Below are 13296 nucleotides of genomic sequence, written 5' to 3'. Positions count from 1 at the left end.
CATAGCACATGTTTGTCACATGTTGACATATGTCCTGCTGATGATGACATTGTGTATACCTAACCTTTACCGTTCTAACTTAATCTGGACTGGCTGAGGTAAATGTGAAGATGGTTGATGATGCTGGTGAAGCATTATATTGCGTGTAGGTAAGGCTCACCTGGGTTCAGATCAGTGGAGTTAAGTGTTCTCTAGTCCTCTACTCTCTCTAGACCTCTCTCTCGGTCTCTTTGGGAGGACAGCCAACCGGTGGTGATTGTGATGGCACACTGTTTTGGCATGTTGTCTCGTCTCAATTCAGCACGGTCCTCCTCTAGCAAGCCACTCCCTGCCTAGCTGGCTGGCTACTCTTCACATTTGGCGGAGGTCCAGTCTAGCCTACTGAGTGGGGATAAAAGAGCCCCCCACACACACACACACAAAAAACAAAGACAGGCAAGGGAGAGAGAGAAAGAGATTGATGGGGAAAGGGGGGGAAACTGTGAATAAATTAGTTTGTTTTGTGCGTGTATGCTCTGCCCACGGGTTTATATTGCGCTTTGGCAGAGCGACAAGCTTATTAGAATGTTTTCCATGTCGTTAAATAATGTTTGAGCTCCTGCCGTGTATACGTGATTAATTAAGGATTGACGTCTGTTGCACTCCGTTGGAGTGACACGTTGGCTGGGGCTGAAGAAGACCGGGGGCTGGGGAACGCGCTGTGGAGAAATGAGGGGGCCGGTGCAGAGGGACAGCGTGGCATTCTCCTTTCCAGCTTTTGTTGTGCCTAAATATAATATGGGGCCTGGGCTGCCAGTGTTGAGCTGGCTGGGCGCTGGAGCGTGCTCAAATTGGCCAGAGAAAGAGTCCTAATGTCACACAATGGAGGGACAGCCCAGCCGCACGCCTGCTTTACATAAGAACGTGCCTCTTACTCCATCCCCCTCCCTCTATCCTAGGGATGTTAAACTAATTTTGTTTATTTCCTTGTCGTCACAATTTGCTGAAGATAGTCCTCTATCCGTCGTTTTTGGAATTGTCGATACTCCCTGTCGTCCCCAACTGTCTAGCTTAATTTGTATGATCATTAGTGAGCTGGACAAAGCCAAGAAACGGTATAAATATAGGTCCATTATCGCTACACAGTTTTGATTTGGTTTTAGTCATTTTAAAATATATTGAGTTTGCCCCCCTCCCAACCACCAGATTGGATCCTTCCTGTGTATGTTGTACGTTTGACCCCTGTTCTATCCGCTCTATCCACCATCCCTTACAGTATCCCTCCAAATCTAATGTTCTTCTCTCTTTAGTCTACTCTGTCCCACTCCTACGCTCCCCACATATTTGTCCACATTTCTTTGTTTTTAATGGGCTGTCTGGTACTTTTTAAAGCACTGCACGTTTGCAAATATAACATGGCAATGTTTTTCACTGAAAAGGAGGGGCTGTGAAGGAGTGTACACCCTCTGGCTGCCAAGGTCAATGGTATTGTATCTCTCTGTCTCCGTCCACTGAGCCTGCAGTGGCATGGCCACGAGACAATTGGCAATGCCTTGGGCCAATGGTAGTAATCTATTTTCTAACTCTAAGAGTGCTGTATGTATATCAGCCTAATGTGAAGGGTTGTTTTTCTTTTTTGTGCACCAAAATGGGCCTTCTATGAACTGTGTGTTTTGTTTGCTGGGTGTGAGCCACTCAGTAAACATCTCTCTCACACCTGCCCTCCCTATGCACAACCATAGGTTTTTCTATTCACCTCAACTTATCAGTGAAGAGAACAGGGATTGTTTCATCTGTGTAACGGAGGTCTGGGGAGAGGGAGGGGGAAATGTGATGGTTGAGTTCTTTTGCGGTTGAAATCTTTTGCGGTTGAAAACCTCAGATGGTTATGGGGCGGCAGCGTAGCCTAGTGGTTAGAGCGTTGGACTAGTAACCGGAAGGTTGCGAGTTCAAACCCCCGAGCTGACAAGGTACAAATCTGTCGTTCTGCCCCTGAACAGGCAGTTAACCCACTGTTCCCAGGCCGTCATTGAAAATAAGAATATGTTCTTAACTGACTTGCCTAGTTAAATAAAAATAAAAAAATAAAAAAATTATGAAACCTTTGAAAAGGACCTCTACACCTTGACAGATTAACAGGAGGGGTCTATCTATTAGCCTGGACTGGGAAACCCCTCTTCTACACACACTTGCTGTCATCAGAAATTAGTCATGCTATGATCTCATACAATAATGACCAGTAAATTGTGAAATATTTCATTTGTACAGAGCCTTTAAAAAAGTATTCACACCCCTTGACTTTTTCCACATTTTCTTTTTTTCTTTTTCTTTTTACAAAGTGTGATTAAAATTGTGACAGTATTTTGTGTAGATCATTGACGGAAAAAAACAGTCAAAGTGGAATAAAAATGTGAACATTTGTAAAACATATTAAAATAAAATAAAAAACTCTAATATAGTGGTTTCAGAAACTATTCATACCCTTTGACTTATTCCGCATTTTGTTCTTACAGCCTGAATTGAAAAGTTAAAGTATTTTTCTCACCCATCTACACACAATACCCCATCATGACAAAATATGCTGTATATAATATACTATATATTTTCTTATAGAAAATTTATTGAAAATGTAATTCAGAATTATTTCATTTACCTAAGTATTTGCACCCCTGAGTCAATCCATTGTAGAAGCATCTTTGGCAGCAATTACAGCTGCAAGTCTTTCTGAGAGCTTTCCACACCTGGATTCTGCAACATTTGCCCATTTTTTTATTATTTTCTAAATTCTTCAAGCTCTGTCAAAATCTATGGCAAGACTTGAAACAGATTTAAGTACAAACTGTAAGTTCCATTCAGGAACATTCACTATCTTCTTGTTAACCAACTCCATTGTAGATTTGATCTTGTGTTTTAGGTTACTGCTGAATTAATCTATCTCCCAGTGTCTGTTAGAAAGCAGACCGAACCAGGTTTTCCTCTAGGATTTTGCCTGAGCTTAGCTCCATTCCCTTTTTTTAAATCCTGAAAATGCCCAGTCCTTAACGACTACAAGCCTATCCATAACATGATGAAGCCACTACTATGCTTGAAAATATGGAGAGTGGTACTCATTTGCTTTGCCACATTTTTGCAGTATTACTTTTAGTGCCTTGTTGCAAACAAGATGCATGTTTTGGTGTATTTTTATTCTGTGCAGGCTTCCTTCTTTTCACTCTGTAATTTAGGTTAGTATTGTGGAGTAACTAAACTCAGCAAGAGAAGAAACGTCCCTTTTTAGGACCCTGTCTTTCAAAGATAATTAGTAAAAATCCAAATAACTTCACAGATCTTCATTGTAAAGGGTTTAAACACTGTTTTCTATGCTTGTTCAATGAACCATAAACAATTAATGAACATGCACCTGTGGAACGGTCGTTATGTCACTAACAACTTACAGACAGTAGGCAATTTAGGTCACAGTTATGAAAACTTAGGACACTAAAGAGTCCTTTCTACTGACTCTGAAAAACACCAAATGAAGATGCCCAGGGTCCCTGCTCATCTGCGTGAACATGCCTTAGGCATGCTGCAAGGAGGCATGAGGACTGCAGATGTGGCTAGGGCAATAAATTGCAATGTCAGTACTGTGAGACGCCTAAGACGGCGCTACAGGGATACAGAACGGACAGCTGATCATCCTCACAGTGGCAGACCACGTGTAACAACACCTGCACAGGATCGGTACATCCGAACAACACACCTGTGGGACTGGTACAGGATGGCAACAACAACTGCCCGAGTTACACCAGGAAAGCACAACCCCTCAATCAGTGCTCAGCCTGTCCGCAATAGGCTGAGAGGCTGGACTGAGGGCTTGTAGGCCTTTTGTGAGGCAGGTCCTCACCAGACATCACCGGCAACAATGTCGCCTATGGGCACAAACCCGCCGTCACTGGGCCAGACAGGACTGGCAAAAAGTGCTCTTCACTGACGAGTCGTGGTTTTGTCTCACCAGGGGTGATGGTCGGATTCACGTTTATGTGCGAAGGAATGAGCGTTACACCGAGGCCTGTACTCTGGAGCGGGATCAATTTGGAGGTGGAGATTCCGTCATGTTCTGGGGAAGTGTGTCACAGCATCATTGGACTGAGCTTGTTGTCATTGCAGGCAATCTCAATGCAGTGCGTTACAGGGAAGACATCCTCCTCTTTCAAGTGGTACCCTTCCTGCAGGCTCATCCTGACATGACCCTCCAGCATGACAATGCCACCAGCCATACTGCTCGTTCTGTGCATGTTTTCCTGCAAGACAGGAATGTCAGTGTTCTGCCATGGCAAGCGAAGAGCCCGGATCTCAATCCCATTGAGCATGTCTGGGACCTGTTGGATCGGAGGGTGAGGGCTAGGGCCATTCCCACCAGAAATGTCCGGGAACTTGCAGGTGCCTTTGGTGGAAGAGTGGGGTAACATCTCACAGCAAGAACTGGCACATCTGGTGCAGTCCATGAGGAGGAGATGCACTGCAGTACTTAATGCAGCTGGTGGCCACACCAGATGGTGAATGTTGATTTTACTGGAGTTGCAGCGATGAGAACACTGTAACGGCACGGTAGCCGGGGCGGCACGGTAGCCTAGTGGTTAGAGCGTTGGACTAGTAACCGTAAGGTTGCAAGTTCAAACCCCCGAGCTGACAAGGTACAAATCTGTCGTTCTACCCCTGAACAGGCAGTTAACCCACTGTTCCTAGGCCGTCATTGAAAATAAGAATTTGTTCTTAACTGACTTGCCTAGTTAAATAAAGGTAAAATAAATAAATAAAAAACTACCAATTGGATTCCACAAAATTGGGGCAAAAAAAGGTGTAAAAGTAACAACAACAAAAAAATGTGAGGTATAGATCGATCATTCTCATTGACAGCAAGTCTAAGAAGCGGTAGATCTGTTTGCTCTATTTCCATGCTTCCTGTTCTTTAAGTTTTGTTTTTGCACATCAGCTTCAAACAACTGAAAATACATTATTTTTGGTTATTGGAAAGATATTTCCCAGTAGTTTCGATGGTACAGTGATTCTCTACACTGCTTGCTTGTTTAGTCACAAACTTCAATTTGGCAAACTATTTGAATTTTAGCGATTTCTGCGTATTGCACCTGTTATATCCAAAAAGTATTTTTTAAAGTATTCAACGAGAGCGGGTTGAATAGTTATCGACTCAAGACATTTCAGCGTAAAATTTGTATTAATTTGTAAAAACAGAATTCCACTTTGGCATTATGAGGTATTGTCTGACAAAAAAAAATCTAAATGTAATAGATTTTTAATTCAGTCTGTGATGCAACAAAGTGGAAAAAGTCCAGGGGTGTCAATACTTTCTAAAGGCACTGGAAAGACTGAGACTCATTTCCTGTGTGCCTTCAAACACGGCGGAATGAAAGGGTTTTACGAAGCCTCCTGTCGGGGTAGTGTTAATGCACCTTTTGTTGAGAAGAGCAGAACAGGCCAATCCCACTGCCAACCCTCAGCCCCACCACACAGGACCAATTCCAATCTCTACTACCACACATTCATTTCACAACCAAGCTCCCTCTACTTACATGCACAATGGAAATGCTTTGTAGGTTTGTCGCTTGCCATAAAATGCTCATTTCAGGCAATCAGCCGACAGTTTGTTGGCAGCTAATTACCACAGACTGTTCACCACATTACGTCTTTCAGAGGTCAATTACGTCAGAAATGACGGTAAAATGGGCCTCCAAGCCCTAATGCTCCAAACCAATTTCTGTCTTCTGCCGGCACTGTATGTTTTGACTTGTTCCTTATTGCCTGCTTGTTTTTATATTCCTCCTTTGTTCCCCCTGCTCTGTGTTTACAAAGGCTTCATTTGAGGTGATTAATGTAGCGGGTGGGTGGGTTGGGAGGGGTAGAGTGGGGGTGGAGGTGTGCAGAGTGTGCCGGGTGTTTGTTGATGTGTACTGGGGTTTAGGACTCGGGGAGACACGGCCACTGTTTGAACGACCTGATTTACACACATTTACAGCTACCCAGAAGGCAGGTGTTCCCGGGCCTGGATTTTGTCTGTACACACACACACACACACACACACACACACACACACACACACACACACACACACACACACACACACACACACACACACACAGACACAGGCACAGGCAGGCTTAACAAAGATAAGCGGGCCAACCAGTCTCCCCTTATGTAGGCCTTTCCATTCTTATCTCATAAAGAATTTCAGTTCACTCCTGACATTTAAGGCAACATGGCTGTACTTTGACATCGGGGTAATAAGATGGTCGTCGACCATTGTTATTATGGAGCTGTACTATCTGCCCACGTATAGAGAAATCCCTCTTTAATGTCAGCACCCATCTGGCACAGAGAGCGCACTGTGTACCTGAACAATACCTTATCCCTGGCTTTAATTACGTGTGTGTGGAAAGTTGCAGGTCTTTTGTTCCACCATTCTCCCCCCTTTGTGCTGTTATCAACCCATCTGCTGCTGCCTCTTTCTCCCATTCCCCTCTCTTTTCCTCCTCCACCTCGTTCCCCTCTCTTTTCCGCCTCCACCTCGTTCCCTTCTCTTTTCCTCCTCCACCTCGTTCCACTCTCTTTCCTCTTTTCCTCCTCCACCTCGTTCCACTCCCCTCCTCCACCTTCCCACTCTCTTTTCCTCCTCCACCTCGTTCCCTCTTTTCCTCCTCCTCCACCTCGTTCTCTTTTCCTCCTCTTTTTTCCTCCTCCACCTCGTTCCCACTCTCTTTTCCTCCTCCACCTCGTTCCACTCTCTTTTCCTCCTCCACCTCGTTCCCCTCTCTTTTCCTCCTCCACCTCGTTCCCCTCTCTTTTCCCTCCTCCACCTCGTTCCCCTCTCTTTTCCTCCTCCACCTCGTTCCCCTCTTTTCTCCTCCACCTCGTTCCCCTCTCTTTTCCTCCTCCACCTCGTTCCCCTCTCTTTTCCTCCTCCACCTCGTTCCCCTCTCTTTTCCTCCTCCACCTCGTTCCCCTCTCTTTTCCTCCTCCACCTCGTTCCCACTCTCTTTTCCTCCTCCACCTCGTTCCCACTCTCTTTTCCTCCTCCACCTCGTTCCACTCTCATTTCCTCCTCCACCTCGTTCCCACTCTCTTTTCCTCCTCCACCTCGTTCCCACTCTCATTTTTTTGTTTTTGTATAAGATGGACTGTGAAATTAGGTGCACTCCTGAGTGCACTGTTGTCATGTTTATGCTAATTTTGGAAGGACTACTATGCTACCATTCCTTTCCAGAGCTCAGTGCCTGTCCATTCCCACAAATACACTCAGAAATACATGCAACCTGCTTACAAAACAGGTGTGGTTTTACTGATCATTCAACCAATCAATCTATTGACCATAACCACCTGTGTGGTATGTGTGTGTGATCCCTCCCAGGACGTTCTGAACACGGTGATCCGTTCCTTTTCCCCGCGCTTCTTCTTCCTGGGCCTGCCTGGCTTCACCATGCTGGTGGGAGACTTCATCACCGCTGCAGCACGCGTCCTCAGCAACGACTCCTCCGAGGTACGCAGGTCTACACACACACAATATGACAAGTCTTACATTGTAATAGCTACAACTGAATTATATCCGTTGGCTAATGTAAATATTAAAATGCAATATTTAATGTAATAACATTTTAAGGTCATGAAACATATTGTACTGAACATCATTCTGAAGTTCAGATTGGAGTGTGTTGAATTCAACACAAGGCCATAAGGCAGCCGCTTTTGGATGAATTTCCAGGAAGCATAATGTTTCATGTTCTGTAGCCGTGATGATGGAAGTCTTTTATTTTCCTCTGAAAGGCTCCGAGGATAGAAGCACAGACCGTCCTTGGGTCGCTGGTCTGTTTTCCCAACCTTTACCTGCAGATTCCACTACTGCAGACCGTTCCCGGAACTGATGACATCGTCGTCGGGAACGAGGACATCAAGGTATTCAGAGTTCTTCCATGTCCTTTTGACCTTTTAGTAAATACTCAGACAGCAAACCCATTTAAAAAAAAAAAATGTATAGCAGTTGTGTACTTTGATGGATAATATGGAATGTTTGGATGGTATGTGAAGTGGATTGATCATTATCATGTCTTCTCTCTGCCCTCTCCCTTCAGGACTATCTGGTCAACATCTTACTGAAGACGGCACGGACTGAACCCTATGAAGCGGCCAGGTATGGAGGGTTAGGGGTGCAGAATAAAGGTGGTTTGGAAGCAATGGGACTGATTTTGTATCGAGTGGATTATGGTTCATATTTCAAATAAGTAGTGTATTGAAATAAAATATTTGATGAATTGTTTAATTCAAGAAAGAAGTATGGTGAGGTAGGGATATTGAACAGAGATACAACACCAGAAAGTTAGTAAATGGTCCCATAGCGTATATCAGTATTCTCACTGGTCTGCTGTGTGTTCTAGGTGTATAGCTGTATGTAGTCTGGGCCTGTGGGTATGTGAGGAGCTGATGCAGCAGAATATTCACCACCAGGTCGAGGATGCCATCAATGTTCTGGGCGTAACACTAAAGGTCAGTGTGTTTTATGCGTCAGCGCCTGTGAGTGACAACATGCTCTGTGGTGTGACTGAAACATTTTTTTTTAAAGACCTCTGCTCCCCTGTTTATCGGTGGTTAGATGCAGAGGGAACCAGTGCTTTCTGTTTTTTTTTTTTTGGGGGGGGGGAGAGCTCGAGGGCTGTGGTGTAATTTCCATGCCACTCGCTCAGTGGATGCAGGCCAATTTAAGAAACCACATCTCCCCTCTAGTTTACTACTATTGCAGTCCTTCTCTCTAATGGCGCAGTAATCACTTCCCAACCCAACTTGACACACACTCAGCTGGCCCAAAATAAAGGAGATGTTGGGGGGGGGGGGCTGCTTTTCTAAAAGCAGGTGCTAAACTCTCACGGTCTCTTTTTGTGTTGGGCCATTTCTGCATTGTCTACCCTTGTTATATGTCAAGAGGCACTCAACCAGAAAACCGGAAGTTCCATTTCTGTGCCCTGAATTCCAAATCACTATGTTCAGCTGTCTGCCAGTCAGTCCATTAATGAACTGTAATTTGAAAGAAAGGTCATTGCAGAACCAAGACATTTTCATACGTTTTTCTGTTGTGCCAGATGGTCCCCATCCTAGTTTTGTACAACTACTCATCCTACGACTTCCCGGAGTTTTTAACCTGGATATCTTGTTCTCCTGTCCCTTCTCTGGTCAGTTTGGGAACAAAGCTGTGGCTCAGGTAGCCTGTGACCTGTTCCAGCTCCTCATCTCTCACTGGGAACACCTCCAGAGGCTAGAGCGCTCTCTCCCAAAGAAAATCATTGAGGCAGGTTAACACAGCTCCTCTTCACCTTCCTGATATGAGACATGTATATTCACTATCACTCGCGAAAAACATGTAGTCAAAGTATCCATATCTTGTTTTTTTTCGTCCCATGCAGATCTTTGTGGCCACTATAGCATTTCTGTTGCCGAGCGCAGAGCACTCGACAGTGGAGGCTGACAAAAAGGTACAGGAAATTGAACAAGCATAAAATGGCTGAAGTCTGAAGGAGCCTTTCTTTCTAGATGTAGCAAGTGCATTTGCTCAGGAATCTTGTTCTGTCTCCCCCATCCTGCTTTCTGTCTCTTTCTCTCTCTCCAGCAGTGACTCTCTCACTTTCAGTCCCTCCTTACCTCTCAACATTGCTCATCTCCTCCCTAGCTGCTTTACTAATTATATTTGCCTGCATGAGGCTTCATTGTGTGTGTGGAGGGCACTGGGCTAATGGAAAAGCCTCTCCTCTCTTTGTGTGACTCAGCTAATGGTGTCTTTGCTGCTGTGCCTGCTGGACTGGTGCATGGCCATGCCCCTGAGTATGCTGCTGGAGCCCATCACCATGCCCGTGCTGGAGGACCCCACATCCCACAAGGCCCCTCTGCTCGACTACATCTACAGGGTGGGTAAAAGAAAAGAATAGCCTCATAGTAATTTGTCTAACCCCCAACACAGCCCTCTTCAGAAGCCCTATTTGACATTTAAAATGTGTTCCATGCCGCCTTGGAAATTAAGTTTCCAATTTTTGCTTCCAGTTTCTACTGGTATGTGAGAATGTCCACCAAACTACCTCACCTGTTTGGTAATGCACATGTGATACTCAAAAACATACATTTATAACAGGGAAGTATTTTATCTGACTTTTTCCCCGATTGGGTGTTTGAACCCTTATTTGGGGCGGCAGGTAACCTAGTGGTTAGAGCATTGGACTAGTAACCGAAAGGTTGCAAGATCGAATCCCCGAGCTGACAAGATAAACACTGTTCCTAGGCCGTCATTGAAAATAAGAATTTGTTCCTTTACTGACTTGCCTAGTTAAATAAAGGTAAAATAAATGTTTATTTTGTGATTAAATGCGGAGGAAGAGGCTGAGAAATTAGGTATTATTCAGTGGAGGTTTGACAGATGCGGTCAAAGACACCTTTATTTGGATGTCAACCCTGATAAGAAATGGTCAAATTATTTAAATATGCCTTTGTCCTCTTGATAAGCCTGGATTTAAAAGCCTGTCTACTTTTTGAGTTGAATATCTGTTAATATGGGAGAGACTGCAGCTGCTATGTAGGAAATAAATACATTTCATTGGCTGTTCTATTGTGCACATACAAGTGAAGTGTCCCTTTTAGTATCATCATTGGTAAATCAGCGTTACCATGACCTTACTGAAATGCTGGTCCTCTTGTTTTATATTTGGACAACAAATATACTAAACTTTATTTTAAATATTTTATTCTGTCTTTTCAGCTAGGCACTCATTTACATACCAGTAAACCTCACAAAATGAGTAAAGGGTTTTGTCTAGTTTGTGCATCTCTTTTGGATTTGTTATAGTAACTATTTAGTTGTTTCTCATACCAAATCGTCAATGAACAGATTCAACTTAAAAGTGACCCATTCATACGCCGATGAATAAAGATGGAACATTTCTGCACCTCTGCTGAGGATTTGAGCTTGGTAGTTGGTGTATTTGTGTCTTAACAGCATGAGGCTTGTCTGTGCAAAAGGCATGATTGCTCTGGACCTTATTGGTTCACTGGACCTCCATGCCGTGTACTCCATCTGCTCTCTGCCTGCCTCAGCAGCTGCACCCTCGCTCTGTTGTTGTGTGTTTGCTTGTGTACATGTTTTTGTGCATCCATGAGTGTGTGTGCATATGTGTCTACACGTATCCATGTTTGTTCGGGTATGTGTTACCTTCCTGGAACTGTTGCTATGCGAGGTGCAGCCACTTAGTCGTCAAGCAAGCAGAAGCTTTTTTTCCCCCCGTCCACAGAGGAACCACTTTGGGGCTTTGGTGTGGCAGCTGTTTGGTTCTGGTCTTTTCACCATAACCCCCCATGCCCAGAGGACTGTAAGGCATTATAATCCACATACTGTCTGCATTTCCCCACACAATACTGTTTCAGATGACAGGACCTGCAACACTCCTCTGAGGCTCAGCCAAGTGTGTGTGTGTGTGTGTGTGTGTGTGTGTGTGTGTGTGTGTGTGTGTGTTTTGAATGGGATTAGCCATCCATTTACATAGACCAGCCTCCACAATGGGTTTACCGAGTCCACCCTCTCAGTGTGTGAGGCCCCACAGTTGCTATTGTCTGGTATGTCAGGCGTAGCTTCCAAGTGTTATTTTCCTTTTTACATTTTTTTTTTTTTTACAATAAACAAAAACCTACTTTGACAAAAACCAGTAGACAACTTATCATTTACATACTTCCACCTACTTCCAAACAGGTGTTTGTGTGTGCATGCGTGCGGTTTCGTGCGGGTGCGTGTTTGTGGCAACATGAGCAGAGGGATAAAGTCTTAATTAAATCAAACAGAGGTAACCTGGCCAATCAGTGTAATCAACTGGACTACCACGTCTTATCTAGCCCTGCCAAACCAACAGACAGATGCCGCACCATCTGTTATGCAGATCGATACTCACTCATCACAGGAGAGATGTGGCAGTGAAGCACCTCTTCTCCCTCAGGTGGAGGCTCACCATGGCAACAGACCATATAGTACCCCTACGTATGTGCCTGAACCATTCAATGCTCGTGTCCCTACCCGGAACGTCTGCGTTTGAGATTACTGTATCCTTTTACATTGACTTGCCTAGTTACTTCCTTACTCTGTTTCAGTTACTGGAAGGTCAATGTTGTTCAGGTGTTCACTGTCTCCCGCTGCCGGCCAGTCCCAACTGATATTCTGTAACTCTCAGGCAGACTGTTTGTATGAGTGTGCAATGTGTCTAATTTCTGAGTACCATGTATTTGTTGATGCTGTGCAGCAAGCCACACAAAGAAACCACAGCAGTGACTGCATGCAAGGCTCCCCCTGTCTTTCTCCTGTGGTGATTTTAACTCCTACCCTCTGTCCCGTAGGTGCTACACTGCTGTGTCTCTGGCTCCAACCTGCACACCCAGCAGAGCCACTACCTCCTGAGTCTGTCTGACCTCTCCACTGACTACGACCCCTTCCTCATGCTGGGCCAGGTCCAGAGCTCAGAGCCCCTTCTCTCGCACACCGCTGCAGACTTGGGCAGCCTGCTCACCGTTGCCGAGGGTAAGGAGACCAGAGACCTCTCCGCCGTCACCGGCCTCACTACTGTCTCCAGCACAGCGTGGGGCAGAATGGGGAGACGAGGTGCCACCCGTTTAATACCTGCTGTGTGGGAGATTGCGCTGGGCTGACGGCGAAATGAAAGGAGGGCTGTGTGCTTTTGTGACAGAGAGTGTGCGTTTGTGACAGAGAGTGTGCGTTTGTGACAGAGAGTGTGCGTTTGTGACAGAGAGTGTGCGTTTGTGACAGAGAGTGTGCGTTTGTGACAGAGAGTGTGCGTTTGTGACAGAGAGTGTGCGTTTGTGACAGAGAGTGTGCGTTTGTGACAGAGTGTGTGCGTTTGTGACAGAGAGTGTGCGTTTGTGACAGAGAGTGTGCGTTTGTGACAGAGAGTGTGCGTTTGTGACAGAGAGTGTGCGTTTGTGACAGAGAGTGTGTGTGCGTGCGCGTGTGTGTGACAGAGAGTGCGCGTGTGCGTGACAGAGAGTGTGTGTGCGTGCGCGTGTGCGTGACAGAGAGTGTGTGTGCGTGCGCGTGTGCGTGACAGAGAGTGTGTGTGCGTGCGCGTGTGCGTGACAGAGAGTGTGTGTGCGTGCGCGTGTGCGTCAGAGTGAGCGTGTGCGTCAGAGTGAGCGTGTGCGTCAGAGTGAGCGTGTGCGTCAGAGTGAGCGTGTGCGTCAGAGTGAGCGTGTGCGTCAGAGTGAGCGTGTGCGTCAGAGTGAGCGTGTGCGTCAGAG

General features: G+C 45.4%; 1 protein-coding gene across 4 annotated transcripts in view; it reads left to right on the top strand.

Moving 5' to 3' along the window:
* Nucleotides 1–13296, top strand: part of LOC118368422 (ral GTPase-activating protein subunit alpha-2-like) — a 140461-nt gene that overhangs the window by 63993 nt on the left and 63172 nt on the right. For all 4 annotated transcript variants that reach the window (XM_035752496.2, XM_035752497.2, XM_035752498.2 and 1 more), the window contains 8 exons: nt 7382–7510; nt 7795–7923; nt 8100–8158; nt 8403–8511; nt 9197–9307; nt 9423–9491; nt 9783–9920; nt 12382–12562. In XM_035752496.2, the coding sequence (XP_035608389.2) occupies nt 7382–7510; nt 7795–7923; nt 8100–8158; nt 8403–8511; nt 9197–9307; nt 9423–9491; nt 9783–9920; nt 12382–12562 (925 nt within the window). The remainder of the gene's footprint in view (nt 1–7381; nt 7511–7794; nt 7924–8099; nt 8159–8402; nt 8512–9196; nt 9308–9422; nt 9492–9782; nt 9921–12381; nt 12563–13296) is intronic.

The sequence above is a fragment of the Oncorhynchus keta genome, chromosome 35 (assembly GCF_023373465.1).
Source record: "Oncorhynchus keta strain PuntledgeMale-10-30-2019 chromosome 35, Oket_V2, whole genome shotgun sequence".
Classification (NCBI taxonomy): domain Eukaryota; kingdom Metazoa; phylum Chordata; class Actinopteri; order Salmoniformes; family Salmonidae; genus Oncorhynchus; species Oncorhynchus keta.
This window is presented reverse-complemented; position numbering and strand designations above follow the sequence as displayed.